Source organism: Nomascus leucogenys, chromosome 2 (genome assembly GCF_006542625.1).
Source record: "Nomascus leucogenys isolate Asia chromosome 2, Asia_NLE_v1, whole genome shotgun sequence".
NCBI lineage: Eukaryota > Metazoa > Chordata > Mammalia > Primates > Hylobatidae > Nomascus > Nomascus leucogenys.
In genome coordinates this window covers 75,291,219-75,309,728 of record NC_044382.1, presented here as the reverse complement: position 1 = coordinate 75,309,728, position 18,510 = coordinate 75,291,219, and the positions used below count along the sequence as shown (strand labels likewise).

General features: G+C 54.7%; 2 protein-coding genes across 5 annotated transcripts; one reads left to right on the top strand and one right to left on the bottom strand.

Moving 5' to 3' along the window:
* Position 1: 1 nt before the first annotated feature.
* CCDC189 (coiled-coil domain containing 189) lies at positions 2-4,700 on the bottom strand. 3 transcript variants are annotated; one of them, XM_003280443.3, is made up of 9 exons: positions 4,165-4,700; positions 3,815-3,846; positions 3,211-3,276; positions 2,889-3,058; positions 2,247-2,317; positions 1,936-2,052; positions 1,772-1,841; positions 1,601-1,690; positions 2-233 (listed from the first exon to the last, which is right to left on the bottom strand). In XM_003280443.3, exons 1-9 carry the CDS (start codon positions 4,387-4,389, stop codon positions 55-57), a joined length of 1,020 nt encoding a protein of 339 aa, XP_003280491.2. In that variant the 5' UTR covers positions 4,390-4,700; the 3' UTR covers positions 2-54. The 3 variants fall into 3 exon arrangements, 2 of the variants coding, with proteins under 2 accessions (XP_003280491.2, XP_030654294.1); XM_030798434.1 differs by lacking the exon at positions 1,601-1,690; XR_004026738.1 differs by lacking the exons at positions 1,601-1,690; positions 1,772-1,841; positions 1,936-2,052; positions 2,247-2,317; positions 4,165-4,700 and having other exon boundaries at positions 13-233; positions 2,889-3,276; positions 3,815-4,059.
* Positions 4,701-4,908: 208 nt separating this feature from the next.
* RNF40 (ring finger protein 40) lies at positions 4,909-17,802 on the top strand. 2 transcript variants are annotated; one of them, XM_030798045.1, is made up of 20 exons: positions 4,909-4,985; positions 5,100-5,302; positions 5,744-5,911; positions 6,044-6,185; positions 6,803-7,009; positions 7,562-7,683; positions 7,805-7,951; positions 8,057-8,131; positions 8,791-8,910; positions 9,007-9,186; positions 9,369-9,504; positions 10,518-10,639; positions 10,727-11,154; positions 11,243-11,360; positions 11,462-11,611; positions 11,808-12,020; positions 12,097-12,222; positions 14,417-14,557; positions 14,673-14,774; positions 16,526-17,802. In XM_030798045.1, the coding sequence occupies exons 2-20, from the start codon at positions 5,171-5,173 to the stop codon at positions 16,700-16,702; spliced, it is 3,006 nt and encodes a 1,001-aa protein (XP_030653905.1). In that variant the 5' UTR covers positions 4,909-4,985; positions 5,100-5,170; the 3' UTR covers positions 16,703-17,802. The 2 variants fall into 2 exon arrangements, with proteins under 2 accessions (XP_030653905.1, XP_030653913.1); XM_030798053.1 differs by having other exon boundaries at positions 4,945-5,023.
* Positions 17,803-18,510: the final 708 nt, after the last annotated feature.

Genomic DNA, 18,510 nt, shown 5'->3' with positions numbered 1-18,510 from the left:
GTGCAGGGATGGTGCCATTCTGGCCCAGACCTTTATTGGGGAAAATGTTGGGGGTCACTTGGTCTTGCTCTTGCTTTTACCCGGAGGTAGCTGGAAGGGCTGCTCTAGTGCAGTCAACTTGCTGCTGAGCCTTTCCTCGCTGGCCTTGAGCCGCTCCTCCACCAGCCGCTGGAGCTGCTCCAGCTCCTTGTTCACTTGGGTCTTGATGTAGGCTCGGAGGACGTGGATGTGGCCTGCATGGGCAGGGGAAGAAGGGGCAGGGTGAGGAGAGATGCTGTCTGGCAATGGGGGATGGTCCCTACTCGGGCAAACACAGCCCCCAAATTTCCCCTGGGGGATATAGAGGTAGCAATGTTGTTTCCCTTTAGGAAACGTCAGCCAGCCCTTGTGTGAGAGGTAGTTGGGTTGGGTGGCTACGCTGGACTTTGCAGATTCAAATTCTGATCCCTATTCAGTAGCTGTGTGACCTTAGGCAGGTTATTTAACCTATCTGTGCCTCAGTTTCCTTGTGTGAAATGCGGATAGTGATACCTAGCACATAGGATTGAGGGAGGATTAAATGAGTTAATTTATGTAAAATGCTTAGAGCAGGGCATGCACTACACACCTGTTGCCAAGTATGTGCTGGCTGTTATTGTAATAGGCTTTTTTTTTTTTTTTCTTTTTGAGATGGAGTCTTGCTTTGTCGCCCAGGCTAGAGTGCAGTGGCAGCGATCTCGGCTCACTGCAAGCTCTGCCTCCCAGGTTCATGCCGTTCTCCTGCCTCAGCCTCCCAGTAGCTGGGACTACAGGTGCCCGCCACCACGCCCAGCTAATTTTTTGTATTTTTAGTAGAGACGGGGTTTCACAGTGTTAGCCAGGATGGACTCGATCTCCTGACCTCGTGATCCGCCTGCCTCGGCCTCCCAAAGTGCTGGGATTACAGTCGTGAGCCACTGCACCTGGCCTGTTTTTTTTTTTTTTTTTTTTTTTTTTTTTTTTTTTTAACTCTTAAGTTCTGGGATACAAGCAGAACATGCAGGTTTGCTACATAGGTATACATGTGCCATGGTGGTTTGCTTCACCCATCAACCCATCATGTAAGTTTTAAGCCACCGTCATTTGCTTTCTAATGATCATTTCTCTGGAGCCACCTCAGCTGTGCTTTTTTGTTTGTTTTGAGACAGAGTCTTGCTCTGTCGCCCAGGCTGGAGTGCAGTGGCGAGATCTTGGCTCACTGCAGTCTCCACCTCCTGGGTTCATGCAGTTCTCCTGCCTCAGCCTCCCGAGTAGCTGGGACTACAAGCGTGCACCACCACACCTGGCTATTTTTTGTATTTTAGTAGATAGGGGGTTTCACGGTGTTGCCCAGGCTGGTCGCGAACTCCTGAGCTCAGGCAATCTGCCCGCCTCCAGATTGTGCTGGGATTACAGGCGTGAGCTGCCACGCCTGGCCTGCAGCTGTGCTTTTATCTGTCATCTTGGACTTCTGCATAAGGGATCATTTAGAGAAAGGACTCTATGACTAAAAACAAAAAGTCTGAAGTCCTGATGTGATCCAAACCCTTCATTCTACACCTGCTCAGAGAGACAGGGCAGCCTGCCCCCTCCAGATCCTCACTTGGCTCTGGCTCTGGCGGGGCCACTGTCTCTAGTTCCTTTTCCTGCAGGGTAACTGCCTGCTCCTCCACCTCCTTGCTTTCTTCTTTCTCTGCAAACCAGAAGCAGGAAGAGACTGTGGCCCCAGGCCTGGCCCAGCCCAGCCCTGCCCTGCCCTGGCACTCTCCCTTACCCATCTCACTCTCTGGCCACAGTTTGGGTGGCTGTAGCCCCATGTAAGTCAAAGACAGATCCAGCCGCACCTGGGAAGCAAGGCAGAGGGAGGCTGAAAGGAGTGCACCTGCACTGAGGGGAGGGGCGGTTGAGGGTGGCTCCTCATGGTCCACCACCCCCTACCTGGGGTGTGAAGACGTATTTATAGAGCTTGAAGTGGCGGAAATAAGTGTTGACCACGTAGTCTTCCAAGGCCAGCAGTTGTTCCTCTTTGAAGAGGTCGATGCTGAAAGGAGGCCGCTGTGGTGATGACTCAGAATTAGAACCCTGACTACCTTCCGGAGCCCTGGCTTTGCCTCCAAAAGCCCAGCAATGTAGGAGCAAGGAGAGCCCACTGGGGTCTTCACAAGATAAGGGTGATGAATGTGAGAGAGACTGGGTTAGACCTTGTCTGGGGATGGGTAAAGGTTCCAGAATGTTCCAGGGGAACTGACCCTGACTCCATGGCAAAAAAGGACATTGGTGAAGTAGCGGTAGCACTCCTCCACGTTGCCCAAGGGGGTTGCTGGCAGGGAAAGGAAGATGCGGCAGTGAGGCCCTCTCTGGTATCCATTCATTCAGTTCACTCAACAGCTGTTTATGACCATGAGCTTCAGAGGCAGACAGATCTGGGTTTCAGCGCTGGCTTGTTTCCTTAACTCATGTAACAAATATTGAATACCCACTATATGCCCACTGTATGCTGTTTTAGGCACTGAACAAGACAGACAAGGTCCTGCCCTTAACGAAGCTTATATTCTAGGGGAAGTGACACAATAAACCAAGAAATAGACCATTTCAGCTATTAAACATTCTGAAGCAAGAGCTATTAAACATTCTAAAGCAGGTTTTATTGTGCACTATGCATATATTGGCATATAGTATTTCTCAGAACAGTCCTGTAAAATGTGTGCCGTACCCTTAATTTCTAGATAAGGAAGCAGTGGATTGGAAAGGTGATGGCTTATGTATGATAATGCTACTAATAATGACATATTCCAGGCAGAAATCCCCTGCTTCTGCTTCCCATGGTCACTTGTGTCAGCCCCAGTTCCTCTTCTCCCTGGGGCTCAAACCTGGTAGCTGCCCCCTCTCACCAATACAAGCCTTGTGAAGATCCTGGAGCAGGGCACAAGCCGCTGATGTCTGCTCCAGTGAGAAGCCCTGCTGGCGGCAGAAAATGAGCGCGTGGCAGAAGAGGTCCAGGGTGATGGCGTCTCGCAGGTTCTGCTCAGGACACCCTAGCTCCAGCAGCTCAGCCAGCACCCTTGGGAGGGAGAGAGGAGTGAGTGATAACTGGGCCTCCTTTCATCACCCTACACCCACCACATGCTTTGGAGTCAGCCATTCCTCATGTTTTCCCAACCTGACCCCTCAGCCTTTGCCAACAGCTCTTCCCGCGCCCCCCTCAGTCCCTACTCCCTCATCTCCTCAGCATTGGTGGTCTTCTCCAGCTGGTGCATGGAATGGATGTCCAGGTACTTCCTGTTATAGGAAAAGAAAAAGAGAATTGGTGGCCATTACCTATCATGACAGGGCTGTGACAGCTAGTGCGTGAGACTGCGAGTTGGGCCACCGGCGTGAAGCTGGGCTCTTTAGCCAGCTTGCTGTGTAACTATGCAAATCGTTAACTCTCTGGGCCTAAATGAACTCTTATGAGCCTCTCCATTTCTAAAGCCTAGGGTTAGGAATCTTGAATTCTTTTTTCTGCTCTGCCACTACCTTGTATGACCTTGGTCAAGTACTCCCTGTGGCCCTCAGTGTCCCCCTCTGTACAATACTCCTTAGCGGCCATGAGACTCCATTTACATTCTGTCTTTGGCTCTTTTTTTCTCACACTGCCTCCCTCCTCTTTGGACTGGAGAGGCTGGAAAGCCAGCTTCCAGTCACCTGGAGTAACTGCATCTCCGGGCCTCAGTCTCATCTGTAAAATGGGGATGCCCTGGCCACAGACAGGACTGTTGGGGAGGCAATAAAGGAAGAACGCAAATATTCAGTGTACGTTTTGTCTCTTCACACTCACCACATGCAGATCCGGGGTCGGGGCAGCGGCGGCTGCGGAAAGAAAGCGAATTGGGGAAGGCAGCTGTGGTGTCCTGGCCCGTAGCGAATCTCCAGCGGGCCCGAGAAGGCGCCGTAACTTGCCATCTCATCTCAAGGACTAAGAAGGAGAGGCGCGGGCGAGGCAGGGCTTCAGCAGGCCCTAGGTGCTCTACGCGAGCACAGTAACCACCGGGGTCACACACCCCTGCCTCTCCTCGCCCAGGCAGCCCGGGAGACGTCCCGAACGTTAGTAAGCGTAATGACGGGTGGCGCCTGCGAGGGAGCTGGTTTATAAATATTCACGAGCAGACCATACTGTCCCGCCCTCACCGGAAACAAGTTGGCTCCGGGGTCTTCATCCGCTTTAGCCGCCGCCGCCGCCGCCGCCGCCGCCGTCGTTGTCGTCGACTGGGTCCGCACACTCGCTCGCGTCCGCGCGGCCAACCCACGCACTGAGCTGCGATCCTTCCCCGCTTCCCGCCGCAGCTCGGAGAGATGTTCAAGCTCCGACTGCACCCTCATTCCCAAAAAGTGGCTGGTCTTGCGGTTGAGCATCTCGCCGCTCTTCCGTGCCGCGAGGCGCCCCGGGCTCCCGCCGCCTCGGTTCCAGGACAGCCAGCGCTCGGTCTGCGGCCAAGGCCGGGCCCGTTCGCCTCGCTCCGGCCAATCTACGCGCGGAGAGGCGCGGCGGGGCGAATCCGTGGGGGCGTCTCCCTCCGTCTCAACGGCGACGGTTGCCAAGGGGGCTTGTGAGGGAAGGAAGGCGGAAAGCGCAGGCTCACGCCAGTGGGTGCGAAGAGAACGCGCAGATACCTAAGAAGTTGCGAGCGCCCACCTGGGCACCCTCTCTTCCAAGTTGCTAATACGAGGGCCGGCGCTGTCCTCCAGGCTGGGAAGTGGGAGCGCGGTGTCAGTTACTATGGGAACTGCCTCTTGGCCAATCACCGAGAGAAAGAGGAGGTGTTTGGGAAGAAGCCAGAGGACCCGAGTGGCGGGACCGAGCGTAACCAATAGAAGCAGAAGATAAAGAAGTTTCCTCACATCCGGGACTGCCTTTGGCGCCTGCGCCCTGCGCACCGTTGGGGGGCCAGTGTCGTCCAGTGACGTCCGGTGAAATCCAAGATGGCGGCGCTAGGCTGACCCTGCTGCTGGTGAGGGCTCTGGCGCCGGCGGGGACGGGATCCAGCAGGTGTATGCGGGGTGGAGGGTGTTTGGGGCTGTGGAACACCAGCCGTTCCCACATCTCTGCTCTCTGTCTTCTGCAGGTGACGGAAGTACCGCCTCCTCCCGTCTGACGCCCCTCAGGGGACCCTGCGCCGCTCCAGCCGCCGCGGCCATGTCTGGGCCAGGCAACAAACGCGCCGCCGGCGACGGGGGCTCAGGGCCCCCGGAGAAGAAGCTGAGTCGTGAGGAGAAGACCACCACCACTCTTATCGAGCCCATTCGTCTTGGAGGCATCTCTTCCACGGTTCGTGGGCTCTTGCCTTAACCCTCGGAACTTGCCAAAGCCCTCCCTCTGTTCTCTGGCCAAACTGTCCAGAAACTTACACCCACTTCCCCAAGTTTAGCAAGGTCCGCGTTACAGGATACTCTGTTGAAAGAAGCTGAGAACACGACGCCTGTCTTCCCTTTACAGATAGGAAACCAGGTTCCCAGGGGGCGTGTGACTTGTCAAAGACTAAGGATTTACAAGGGTACAGGCAGAAACAACGTGAGCCTCCTCACAACCAAGACACTTTTCGCTATGTGTTGTCTGAGCCTCCTTAGATTCTGTTAGCGGTTAGTGTGGGAATACCCCCATCTCCCATGCATTCCAGATGCTCTGCTCCTCTCTCTCTCTCTCTCTCTCTCTGATTGGTTTGTGGGCCCTGCTTGACCCTCTCGTCGGCCCCTTTGTTTCCTTTGGTAGGAGGAGATGGACCTGAAGGTACTACAGTTCAAGAACAAGAAACTGGCAGAGCGGCTGGAACAACGGCAGGCTTGTGAAGATGAACTCCGAGAACGAATTGAGAAGTTGGAGAAGCGGCAGGCCACAGATGATGCCACACTCCTCATCGTCAATCGCTACTGGGCCCAGGTGGATACCTTCTGCTTTCAAAGACCAGGCCTTGATTCAACTGCCAATCCCCAGATTCCCCTGCTGGGAAAGGAGTATCATGTTGGAAAGCACTAAGGGATTCATAACATTTTTGATGTTTTCTCCTTCCAGTTGGATGAAACTGTGGAAGCCCTTCTCCGATGCCATGAGGGCCAGGGGGAGCTGTCTTCAGCTCCTGAGGCACCTGGGACCCAGGAGGGGCCAACATGTGATGGGACTCCTCTTCCAGAGCCGGGGACATCAGAGCTGAGGGGTAGGACCAGAGTCCTGGGATCTGGGGAGCTTAAGTTCTGGGAAAAGTCCTGGAGAGGAGGGGACTTTGGTGTTGGGCCCCTGAATTGCCTGCCTTACTACTCCCCACGAAATGGATTTCATGTTTGGGCAGTAAAGTGCAGTGCACAAAAACACAGGCTTTGGACTCTGACTAACTTGGTTTATAGAGCAGTTCATGTTTTGACATCCATTTGTTTCAAAACAGTATTATGGTTGAGTATTAACTATGTATTTGACGCTTTCTAAAAATGAGTGTTGCACTTGCTATGAGGGAGGAAATTATAAACATAGTAAGCAGAAAGTACTGGGGCTCCTGAACGGGAATGATTGTGTGTGCATGCATGTTTGTGTGATTCTAATTTATATTGGGAAAGTATAGGAAGCTTCCCTGAGGATGTGATACGCAACTCTGTAGCTTTGAGGAAATTACTTTACCTCCCTGAACCTCATTTGTCTCACTTTCAGGATGGAGATAATAGTGCATTATAGGTTGTGTTGATTAAGTGAACCATTAGTATTGAAGGGCTCAGTCTGGAACTTGGTACAGAGTGGTAGTAACTGCTGTTACCCTCATGAGGGTCTGTCCATTCCTTCCAGACCCCTTGGCGATGCAGCTGCGGCCCCCTCTCAGTGAGCCAGCCTTGGCTTTTGTGGTGGCACTGGGTGCCAGCAGCAGTGAGGAGGTGGAGCTGGAGCTGCAAGGCCGAATGGAGTTCTCCAAGGCAGCTGTGTCTCATGTGGTAGAGGCCTCAGACCGCCTTCAGCGCCGGGTGGAGGAACTCTGTCAGCGAGTGTACAGTCGAGGTGGGTTCTTTGTGCCCATACCCAAGAGGTGTCCATCCCCACCTGCATCTTGATGGCACCCCCTTCCCAATTCCCCTAATTCCCGAGTCCAAGGGCGACCAGAATTCCCCAAGGAATAAATCAGCCATGTTCTTGGAAGGGGTAGGTTAGGCTGTAGATGGGGGTTCCAACTTTGATTCCTGGATTGAATGCTAGAGAGATGGGTTGGAGGAGTTGTTGATGCCAGTAGAGCCTCCTGGCCAGAGGCCCCTCTGGAGCACTTCGTGTGGGTTGCAAATCCACAAGGCATAGCTTCAAGGGCTCAGGCCTTATAGGTTGACAGGCTTCTCCCACTTAGTTCTGCCATCCTTACCTGGACATGCTGGGAAAGTGGCTCCCCTCTCTGAGCTGGTTTCCTCCTCTGTGCAGTGGGGATAAAGACTCCTGGCTTTGTCATGAGAAATGGGCAAGACAGCTGGTGGATCACACTGGGCACATAGCAGACTCCAGAATGAGTTAGTTGTTTGCCCCATTGCCCTGAGCTGGGCTCTTACCTGGGCCCTGCCTTCCCAGGGGACAGTGAGCCCCTCAGTGAGGCGGCTCGGGCACGTACCCGAGAGCTGGGCCGTGAGAACCGGCGACTGCAGGACTTGGCCACTCAGCTGCAGGAGAAACACCACCGCATCTCACTGGAGGTGAGGAGCCGGGGGCTTTGGGGGTGGGATTAGAATCAGGCAGGTTTTGCGTTAGATGGGCACTCAGGGACCTCAGAAACCAAGTCCCCCATCCAAGTGTCTGCTCCCTCATTGTTCCCAGTACTCTGAGCTCCAGGATAAAGTGACATCGGCAGAGACCAAGGTGCTGGAGATGGAGACAACAGTGGAGGACTTGCAGTGGGACATCGAGAAGCTGCGGAAGCGAGAGCAAAAGCTCAATAAGCACCTGGCAGAGGCCTTAGAGCAGGTGGAGCAGGGGGGCAGGGGTGCTGGGGTAGGTGAGGCAAGGCTGGGCCCTTGGGCCCTAGCTCCTCCCCTCCATGTCCATTGCCTGTCTGTTTTCTCTCCACAGCTTAACTCTGGCTACTATGTATCTGGGAGCTCCTCAGGCTTCCAGGGGGGCCAGATCACACTCAGCATGCAGAAGGTGAGCAGCGTCTTCCTCTCACCCCTTCTCACAACCTCTTCTCTATTGCAGTCTTGAAATTCCCCTCAGGACAAAGGACAAACATCCATCTCCGAGGCCCTTCCTGGTCACTCCTGCTGCTCTTTAATGCATTCATATACTTGTTGAGTAAATTTTTGAACACTTAGTGCTAGGCACTAGGCATGTTGGCGAGAACAAAATAGAGGTCAAAACTTTCATGGACCAGACAAGAAATAAATAAAAGAATGTATCTTTAGGTTCTACTTGTGGTAACAGACAAGAAATCAGTAAAATAGCGTATCAGTGTGTTATGAGTACCACATATGATAAAGCACAGAAGAGAGAGATAGGAGTGAGTTGGAGTCATTTGGCATCTGGTGGTCACTGTGCCCTTTTTCCCTTTACTAGCACTTTAGGCCTTCCTGGAATGCTTCCGTGACTCCCCATCAGTTAAGAGCCTTAGTTCCCAGCACCGACCATGCAGTATTGAATTTTCTCCCATTTGTCTGGGAGCCCTTAGGAAAATACTTGGTTTGGGGTATCAGAATCGATCATTGCCCTGCACAGGGTGCTTGGGGTGGAGTGTGTGCTGGGGACGTAAGGGAGGCCTGCTGCCACATCTGGCCCTGCCTCCCGTGGCCCTGCCTCCCACTCCTTAGTTTGAGATGCTGAATGCAGAGTTGGAGGAAAACCAGGAATTGGCCAACAGCCGTATGGCAGAGCTGGAGAAACTGCAGGCCGAACTTCAGGGGGCTGTGCGGACCAATGAGCGCCTCAAGGTGGGCTGCCGTAGGGGCTGAGAGGGCCTGTGCCTGTAAGGGAGGGACTGAGCCCTGAATCCTCTTGCTGATGCCATTTGGGTATCCCTGCCCCAGGTGGCCCTGCGGAGCCTTCCTGAGGAGGTAGTGCGGGAGACGGGGGAGTACCGCATGCTTCAGGCCCAATTCTCACTGCTCTACAATGAGTCTCTGCAAGTGAAGACCCAGCTAGACGAGGCTCGGGGCCTGCTGCTGGCCACCAAGAACTCCCACCTGCGACACATTGAGCACATGGAGGTATGGCCCTGGAACAGGCGTTGGGGCTGGGCTAAGGGCCAGACCCTTAGTGTTGAGGTGTTTGTGGCTTCGGAGGCCCTGTGTGCCAGCCAGGGGTCCCTGGGTAATAGATTGTTCCTAAGATACTGAGTCCTGAGATGGGACCAAGGGGCTGTGTGGGTCCTTAACACATCAACCCACAGAGCGACGAGCTGGGGCTGCAGAAGAAGCTGCGCACAGAGGTCATTCAGCTGGAGGACACGCTGGCCCAGGTACGCAAGGAGTACGAGATGCTGCGCATCGAGTTTGAGCAGAATCTGGCGGCCAACGAGCAGGCGGGTATGTGGTGAAGATAGGGCGGAGGTGGGGCCTTATCTGGGAGTGCTGGGCCCTGGTGTGGGGCTGCTGCTTATCCTGATGCAAGAGGCTAAGGCCTTTTTTTTCACAGAGCCTCGGCTTCTTATGCAAAACAGGGCCTGCACTGCTTGGCTCCCAGGCACAGTGAGGGTCACGCCAGCTGGGGTGGCTGATGGAGCAGGCACATGCAGAGTCTGAGCTGTCAGCCTCTCCTCATTCTTCTGGTCTGATGATGTCTCTGTCTCTCAGATACTTGTGTTACAAAGATTTATCAAATGCCACCTATGAGCCAGGCTCTGTTCTAGGGTTTGGGGTTATGCCAGTGAACAAAACAGAATTCCTGCCATGTGGAGCAACATTCTGATAGAAGACAGACTAGAGGAAGACGAACTAGTAGAAGAAAAATGGAAAATGTGTTAGCTCGTGACAAATAGGAAAGTAAAGCAGAAAAGGAAGATAGGAAGTATCAGAAGAAAGGGTTTTGCAATTTTGGATAGGAGGCCAGGGAAATGTACTGGGAAGGTGATGTTTAAGAATCTAGAAGAAGTTGACTAACTTTTGTGAATGTTACAGTTACCTTCTCTATTAAAGGGAATTGGATGTATGAAAAAAAAGAAAAAACCTAGGCCAGGCGTGGTGATTCATGTCTGTAATCCCAGCACTTTGGGAGGCCAAGGTGGGAGGATCACTTGAGGCCAGGAATTTGAGACCAGCCTGGGCAACAAAGTGAGACACTGTTTCTATTTAAAAAAAAAAAAAAAAAAAAAAAAAATCTACAATAGCAAAAGTTATATGAATAGGCAGTGTCAAGTTACTTTTAGGTGAGTTTCCTTGAAGTCAGCATTATTTACTTTGATGAGTTCATGCTCCATTGAGGCCGCAATGTTCCCCTCCTGCACAGTGGGAGTGATGGCATAGCCTCTTCCCCCACTGAGGGGTTGGAGTCCTAACCCAGGAACTGGTTCTGACACCTTTACTTCCTGATGCTCCTCCAGGGCCCATCAACCGTGAGATGCGCCACCTGATTAGTAGTCTTCAAAACCACAACCACCAGCTAAAAGGGGACGCCCAGCGATACAAGCGGAAGCTTCGAGAAGTACAAGCTGAGATTGGCAAGGTGAGAAGGGGCCTGCCTGGGAAAAGCTTTGGCTAGACTCCAGTGAATACCATCTGACTTCATCCCTCTTCCTCTCTGCCTTTGCAGCTCCGGGCCCAGGCCAGTGGCTCTACCCACTCCACCCCCAACCTGGGCCACCCAGAGGATTCTGGCCTCAGTGCCTCAGCCCCAGGGAAAGAGGAGGGTGGGCCAGGCCCTGTCAGTACCCCTGACAACAGAAAGGAGATGGCTCCAGTGCCTGGCACCACCACTACTACCACTTCAGTGAAGAAGGAGGAGCTGGTCCCCTCCGAAGAGGATGTCCAGGGCTTAACCCCTGGGGCCCAGGGCCCTTCCTCCCGGGGCCGAGAACCTGAGGCCAGGCCCAAGCGGGAGCTTAGGGAACGGGAAGGTCCCGGCCTGGGACCTCCACCTGTAGCCTCCGCTCTCTCAAGGGCTGATCGGGAGAAGGCCAAGGTGGAAGAAGCCAAGCGGAAGGAATCAGAACTCCTCAAGGGTCTCCGAGCAGAGCTCAAGTGAGGCTCTGTTCCTGTCTCCTTCCTGACCCTGCCAGGTGGCCTCCAGTTCCACTCACCAAGACTTCCTCCTGTACCTCCTTGCCAGGAAGGCCCAGGAGAGCCAGAAGGAGATGAAACTGCTGCTGGATATGTACAAGTCAGCGCCCAAGGAGCAGCGGGATAAGGTGCAGCTCATGGCAGCGGAACGCAAGGCCAAGGCCGAGGTGAGGGCAGCTGGGGCTTGTGGGGCATGCAGAAAGGCAGAGCAGAGTCCTAGGTCAGCAGGAAGCAGTGTCAAGAGAGTTTCTTTTTCCCTGTGCTATAGGTTGATGAGCTGCGGAGCCGCATCCGGGAATTGGAGGAGAGGGATCGAAGGGAGAGCAAGAAGATCGCAGATGAGGATGCCCTGCGGCGCATTCGGCAGGCAGAGGAGCAGATAGAACACCTGCAGCGCAAGCTGGGTGCCACCAAGCAGGTGCGGCCCATGTGGTGCCCTTGCGTCAGAACGCAGAGAGATCTCTTCATACCTTGCTTGGTGCCTGTAGTGCCTGCAGCACCTTGATGATCTGGGTCCCCTCTGGTTCTTTGCTTCGCTGTGTTTTCCCATGGTTCCCCCACAGCCATCATATCCACTTCCCACGTTCCATCTTGTCTCCGCCCACTTGCTGCAGGAGGAGGAGGCTCTGCTCTCAGAGATGGATGTGACAGGTCAGGCTTTTGAGGACATGCAGGAACAGAACGGGAGGCTGCTACAGCAGTTGCGGGAAAAGGATGACGCCAACTTTAAGCTAATGTCAGAGCGGATCAAGGCCAACCAGATTCACAAGCTGCTGCGGGAGGAGAAGGATGAGTTGGGCGAGCAGGTCCTTGGCCTCAAGTCCCAGGTATGGCCGCCCCCAGCTTGCAGGGTGGAGCTGGAGAGGTGGGGGTCATGGCCCTGAGTCCTCTTCTGGTCCTTAGGTGGATGCCCAGCTGCTGACTGTGCAGAAGCTGGAGGAGAAGGAGCGGGCCTTGCAGGGCAGCCTCGGGGGTGTGGAGAAGGAGCTGACACTGCGCAGCCAAGCCCTGGAGCTCAACAAGCGGAAGGTGAGGCTGGGCCAGGGGGACACACAGCTTGGGCTGCTGGCTCACCTCCTCACCTTCCGGTTCTGCTCAGAGCACCTGACGCAATAGCCTGAGGTGAAGCCAGGCTGTCACAGAACAGCTCACACATATTGAACATTTACATGTGCCAGACCACATGCTGAGTACTTGACATGCTTGGTCACATTTCAGTCTCACTAATCCTATCAAGATGGTGTTTACGGGCGTGGTGGCTCCCGTCTGTAATCCCAACACTTTGGGAAACAGAGGTGGGAGGTTTGTTTGAGGCCAGGAGTTGGAGACCAGCCTGGGCAACATAGTGAGACCCCATCTCTACAAAAAAATTTTGTGAGAGGATCACTTGAACCCAGGAGGTTGAGGCTGCAGTGAGCTATGATCGCACCACTGCACTGTAGTCTGGGTGACAAGAGCGAGACTCTGTCCCTAGGAAAAAAAAATAAAAGATGGAATTTTTTTTTTTTTTTTTTTTTTTTTTTTGAGATGGAGTCTTGTTCTGTTGCCCAGGCTGGAGTGCAGTGGTGTGATCTCGGCTCACTGCAACCTCCGCCTCCCAGGTTCAAGCAACTCTCCTGCCTCAGCCTCTCAAGTAGCTGGGATTATAGGCGCGCACCACCACGCCCGGCTAATTTTTGTATTTTTTTTAGTAGAGACAGGGTTTCACCATGTTGGCCAGGCTGGTCTCAAACTCCTGACCTTGTGATCCGCCCACATTGGCCTCCCAAAGTGCTGGTGTTACAGCGTGAGCCACTGCACCTGGCCGGATTTTGTTTTTAGCCTCATTTTATAAATAAGGAAACTGAGGCTCAGCGAGGTGGACTGATCTGCTCAAGAGGGAGTGGCCCTGATATTTGGGTCCAAGCCCCCTTGACTCTAGGCTCTACCTTCTAACCACTCGCTAGTGAACTGTAAAGTGGGGATGATGTTCTCTGTCACATAGTTGTATTAAATATAAGAAATGTCTAGCTTTGGCTAAAGGCTTAAGATTAACATTGATTTCCATTTCCTCTGAAGCTGTTTTCTTCTACAGTTAGTTCATTCATTTAAGCAGTATGTTTGTGTTTTTTTTGTTTTTTTTTAGACGGAGTCTAGCTCTGTTGCCTAGGCTGGAGTACAGTGGCTCGGTCTCAGTTCACTGCAACCTCCACCTCTCAGGTTCAAGCGATTCTTCTGCCTTAGTGTCCCGAGTAGCTGGGAGTACAGGAGCCTGCCACCTCGCCCAGCTAATTTTTGTATTTTTAGTAGAGAAGGGGTTTCACTGTGTTGGCCAGGCTCGTCTCAAACTCATGACCTCGTGATTTGCCTGCCTTGGCCTCCCAAAGTGTTGGGATTACAAGTGTGAGCCACCGCGCCTGGCCCATTTAAGCAGTATATTTTACATGCCTGCTATGTACTAGGCCTTGCGCTGATTGCTGTGGAGACAGTGGGAACAAGAAGGTCTCTGCCTTCTAGTCAAAGCTGGAACTTCAGGTCTTGGCAGGCAGAGCAAGCCAGTAATCCCCCAAATAAAATAGTGCATGTCACAGTAAGCCTTGTGCAGGAATCTGAGGTGCTGTCAAAGAAAAATAGGGGAGCCTCTTAGGAGGTAACACTTGAGCTGAGGCCCAGGGGAGCTGTGCGTGTGTTGGGGAAGTTGAGGGGAGCAGAGAGGAGAGCCTTGTGAAGGCTCAAAAACCAGACAGCAGGCCAGGTGCGGTGGCTCACGACTGTAATCCCAGCACTTTGGGAGGCCGAGGCAGGCAGATCACGAGGTCAGGAGATCTAGACCATCCTGGCTAACACGGTGAAACCCCGTCTCTACTAAAATACAAAAAATTAGCCGGCCGTGGTGGCAGGCGCCTATAGTCCCAGCTACTCGGGAGGCTGAGGCAGGAGACTGGTGTGAACCCTGGAGTCAGAGGTTGCAGTGAGCCGAGATCGCGCCACTGCACTCCAGCCTGGGGGACAGAGCAAGACTCCATCTCAAAAAAACAAACAAACAAAAACAAACAAAACAAAAAACAGCATCACACATGAGGAACTGGAGAGGGAGAACAGGAGGGGAGGGCTTAGGGGTCAGGAGGCAGGAGCAGCTCCAGGGCAGGTGTCACTGGGGCACTGGACACAAGCATTGGTGGGCCATGACTCCACATACCTGAATCACCAGGCTCAGACCAGTGCCTCCTTCCACCCCACTCAGGCTGTAGAAGCCGCCCAGCTGGCCGAGGACCTGAAGGTGCAGCTGGAGCACGTGCAGACTCGGCTGCGGGAGATCCAGCCCTGTCTGGCAGAGAGCCGGGCTGCTCGTGAGAAAGAGAGCTTCAACCTCAAGAGGGCTCAGGTGTGTGCAGGGGTGAGGGGCCAGGCCAGGGTGGTCCACGGTCACGGACCTATCCTGGGGGCAAGGGGCTCAAGGGTGAGGACCCTTGCCCTTAGCCAGGCCTCTCCTGCCCCAGGAGGACATCTCACGGCTGCGGCGCAAGCTGGAAAAGCAGAGGAAGGTGGAGGTCTACGCGGATGCCGATGAAATCCTCCAGGAGGAGATCAAGGAGTACAAGGTGGGGCTGTGGGCCAAGTTGTGCCCTGTCCACCTGGGAATTGTAGATGCAGGATTGCTGAGACTGTAGTGGAGAGTCTGGGGACCCTGGAAGTAACGTAGGGCAGCAGAAAGTGGGCAGCACAGTGGTTGCAGAGTCAAATACTGTTTGCTGTACATGTACCGTGAGCTAGGCATAATGCTTGGCTGGGTGTGGGTTGGGAGGCTAGGAACTGGCCCTGGTCTGATTTCTTGAAACTGACAGTCAGTTAGGGGAGGAGGCAGCCAAGTAATTCTCTCATCCCAGATGTGTAATGTGATGGCAGAGGCTAGAGGGGCTGAGGGGACTCAGGGGAGGCCCTTCCCCTGGCCCTGGGGTCAGCAGGCTTCCTGGAGTGAATGTCACCACAGCGGACCTGAAGAATAGGCCAGACATGGCTGTGAGGAACGCGGGTGAGTGGCTTTAGGCAAAGGGAATGGCAGATGTGGAGGCCTGAGCCGAGGGGTTGCTGGGTCAGCACCGGAGGTTGTAATCAGAGGAGCCAATGTGGAGAGGTTGGACAGTGTCACCTCCTGAAGGGTGCGGTACGCCAGGTTGAGACCTCAAAGGGTTTTAAACAGGAGAATGATGTGGTTAGATTTCTTGTTGGTTTTGGGCTGGAAGAGGTAGACTGGAGGCAGGGAAATTGTTATGGTATTGCAGTCACTGAGGCAGAAACCAGAGTAGATAGGTTCAGGAGACATTTCAGAGGCAGAATTGCTTGGACTCAGGGATGGATAAAATGCATGGAGTGAGGGAAAGGGAACACTTGGAGGACTCCTGGGTTCCTGGTTTGAGAAACTAGGTGGATAGCCAGTACCATTTGGGGGGTTTGGAGGCCTGTGGGGGAGCAGGTTCTATGGGATGGTGTCAAAGGATGCTGAGAAGGTGCCTGTGGGACCCCTTGGGAGGCTGGGAAGGTGCTCAAGACAGAAGGGCTGGGCTGGAGAACGGGCTCGGCGAATGTCAGTAGAGGCAGAGGTGGAAGCCACATATGACTTGGTCATCCCTTGGAAGCAGTTGAGCCTTGAAGGGCAGAGGCAGCTGGAGGCAGCCATGGGGTAGAGGCAGGCTTGGGAGCCTGTTCAGTGCTGGTGCATAGGTTCCTGGGAGACAGGAGTGATGGCAGGGAGGCTGCTGAGGCGGCAGGCTGTGCTGGGATTTTAGCAGGCTGGAGGAGGACTGTTGGGGGATGCTGAGTTGAGTCAATCCATGTCTGGAGTTGGAGGTGGAGACCCTCCTGGTGGTGGAAGAGAGGTCTCAGGCTAAGAAGGGACCCACAGCAGGGTCTCTGGCCAGTGCCAAGGCTGGGCCCAGTTGAGGGTAGAGAGAACGGATTTCTAGTTGCATTGCCATTCCAGCTGTGACTTAGCAAGTGCAGGTGAAGAGGTAGACAAGATTGAGATTTCACCAGAGAAGGCCAGTGGGGCAGGAGATGAAGCCCCAAGGCAGAGTCCAGGCTGGGCCTGTGGGTCCTTGTCCTTTTGAGGGGACACATGATAGCCATCACTGCCCAGTGATGAATCCGGACTCTGCTGATTTCTAGTGTTGAGACCTTGGCCTCTGCACCTCAGTTTGCTCATTCACAGAGTGCTCGTCCCTACCTCCAGGGTTATGGGAGGATGAGGTGCAGTCTCCAATGTGGTGGGCTTGACCTGGACTCCTCCTGCTGTCAGCTTGGGGTCTGGGCACTGTCAGAGTTGTTCCCAAGCTGATGCCTTTGCCTGGCCCAGGCGCGGTTGACCTGCCCCTGCTGTAACACCCGCAAGAAGGATGCAGTCCTTACCAAGTGCTTCCACGTTTTCTGCTTCGAGTGCGTGCGGGGCCGCTATGAGGCCCGCCAGAGGAAGTGCCCCAAGTGCAACGCGGCCTTTGGTGCCCACGACTTCCATCGTATCTACATCAGCTGAACCTGAAACTCAGGGGACTCTGGAACACCATGGACCCTGGGGGCTGTGCCCCCAGCCCCTCCCCACTCCAGGTCTAGTGGCCCCACCCTCCATTCCAGACCCCATGGGCCCAGCCCCTGCCCACCTAGTTGGTTTGGGGACCCTGGTGCATGCCAGTGGGCGTGGGATCAGCCAAGCTTCGTTCCATCTTTTCCTAAAGGTCAGAGCTGCAGCCTAGGGGGCACTGCCCTACAGAAAAGGTCTGCCTGAGAGGCCTGAGGAGCCCAGAGCACTCGACTGAGCTTCCTGGAAACTGGCCCTAACCTGTCTCCATGGATGCATCCCAACCCTAAGGAAAATTCCCCAGGCTGTGATCTCCTACCCTAGAGAAGGCTCGCCCCCTGCCTACTGGCTCACAAATGAGGACCAGTGGGCCATGTCCTTGTTCCTTGTTTGAGACTGGGCTGCAGGCCCCAGGAAGACTTTCCTTCACCCACCATCCCCCTAGCCTTGGCAGGGCTTCTGTCCTGTGGAGTTCCCTGGACACCTCGGTCTGGCTCTTGTGCCAAGGGCTGAAGGAGGTACCCTCTTGGCAGATGGGGGCATCACACGCTTCCTTTGGGAAGCTCTAAGGTTGCTGCAGTCACCTTCCTCATCTTGCAGGTGCTGAACCAACATCAGTTTCTATTCTAATCAGGCCCCTTCCCAATCTCCACTTCTCTCCCAAGCCCATTTACCCCCACCTCATGCATCCCAAGGCTCTACTGGGTCCCTGGACCTAACCCTGCTTTCATCTGGTGGCCTTAACTACAGTGGAGGTGGAACTTAACAGGAGGGGAAGGGACAGACCAGCCGCAGCCGCTGGGCCAACTTCCAATCATTCCAGCTAGAAGAGCTTCCCCCCCAACACCCTGTGACTGAGCCTGTGTCCTGTCTGCCTGCCCAGCCATGCTCCATCGGCTGTGAGGGCAGCACCCGGAAAGGCCAGAGGGTTGGAGCTACAGGGGCCCGTTTGGACCCACAGCCTCTGCTCTAGAGATGCTTGTATAGGCTGTTAATTGTGATGAATAAACGTTCAACCCTCGGCCTGCAGCCAGAGTGGCCAGGCCTCGCACCCCAAACGTAGTCCCCCGATTTCAGCCGCAGCAGCTGAGCAGCACTTTGCTGGCTTGGTGTGAGCCTGGGAGGGCTCAGACTTAACGGCCGACAGGGATCCCGGTCTGGGCCTGAAGGGGAGAGCGTGGTGGTCGCGGCGGAGCCGCCTGTCCTGCTCCCGCGGACCCTGGTCTGGCCACGCCCTCGGCTGTCATGACCTGGGGATGCCGGGACTCCTCGGGCTGCATCCTGGGAAGTGTAGTTCCTGGTCAGCACATGGTTAGGAGGTTCTCGAAGGGAGAGCTGGTTTCCCGGTTGCACTGGCCAAGGGCCGGTCTGAATTGGATACTGCGGGCCCCTTCTCAGCGGCTTCACCCCCACATCACTTGAATGCACAGATCGGAACTCCTCAGCGGGATGACTTCATTGCAATCGGCTTCGGGTGCGGTGCGGCGTGTACCGAGCGGCGTTCTTGGGCTCAGCGCGCTGCAGGCGCCCCGGGCGGATCCTTCACCAAGGCGGGACTGGGGCTGGCGCCAGAACTGGTGCGGAGCGGTGTTGGTTCTTGCGCTGGCGACAGGGCTATGGCCACGGCAGGGGCCGCGTGCCTCTCAGCGGTGGCGCCTTCGCGAGGACTAGCGGCTCTGTCCGCCTTCGGGCCCCATTGGCGCCCGGGTCTTAGGCGGGGCCGCCGCTGCTGGCCCAGGATGGACTGGAGACGGAGACGCGGGCCG

Excerpts from the sequence above, each read along its gene's own strand:
- RNF40 (XM_030798045.1), top strand. The coding sequence starts at position 5,171 with ATGTCTGGGCCAGGCAACAAACGCGCCGCCGGCGACGGGGGCTCAGGG. Across the intron at positions 7,010-7,561 it reads TCAGCGAGTGTACAGTCGAG|GGGACAGTGAGCCCCTCAGT; the intron begins GTGGGTTCTTTG and ends CTGCCTTCCCAG. Across the intron at positions 9,505-10,517 it reads GGCGGCCAACGAGCAGGCGG|GGCCCATCAACCGTGAGATG; the intron begins GTATGTGGTGAA and ends ATGCTCCTCCAG.
- CCDC189 (XM_003280443.3), bottom strand. The coding sequence starts at position 4,389 with ATGCTCAACCGCAAGACCAGCCACTTTTTGGGAATGAGGGTGCAGTCG. Across the intron at positions 3,277-3,814 it reads CGACCCCGGATCTGCATGTG|GAAGTACCTGGACATCCATT; the intron begins GTGAGTGTGAAG and ends TTCCTATAACAG. Across the intron at positions 234-1,600 it reads CCCGCCAGAGCCAGAGCCAA|GCCACATCCACGTCCTCCGA; the intron begins GTGAGGATCTGG and ends CTGCCCATGCAG.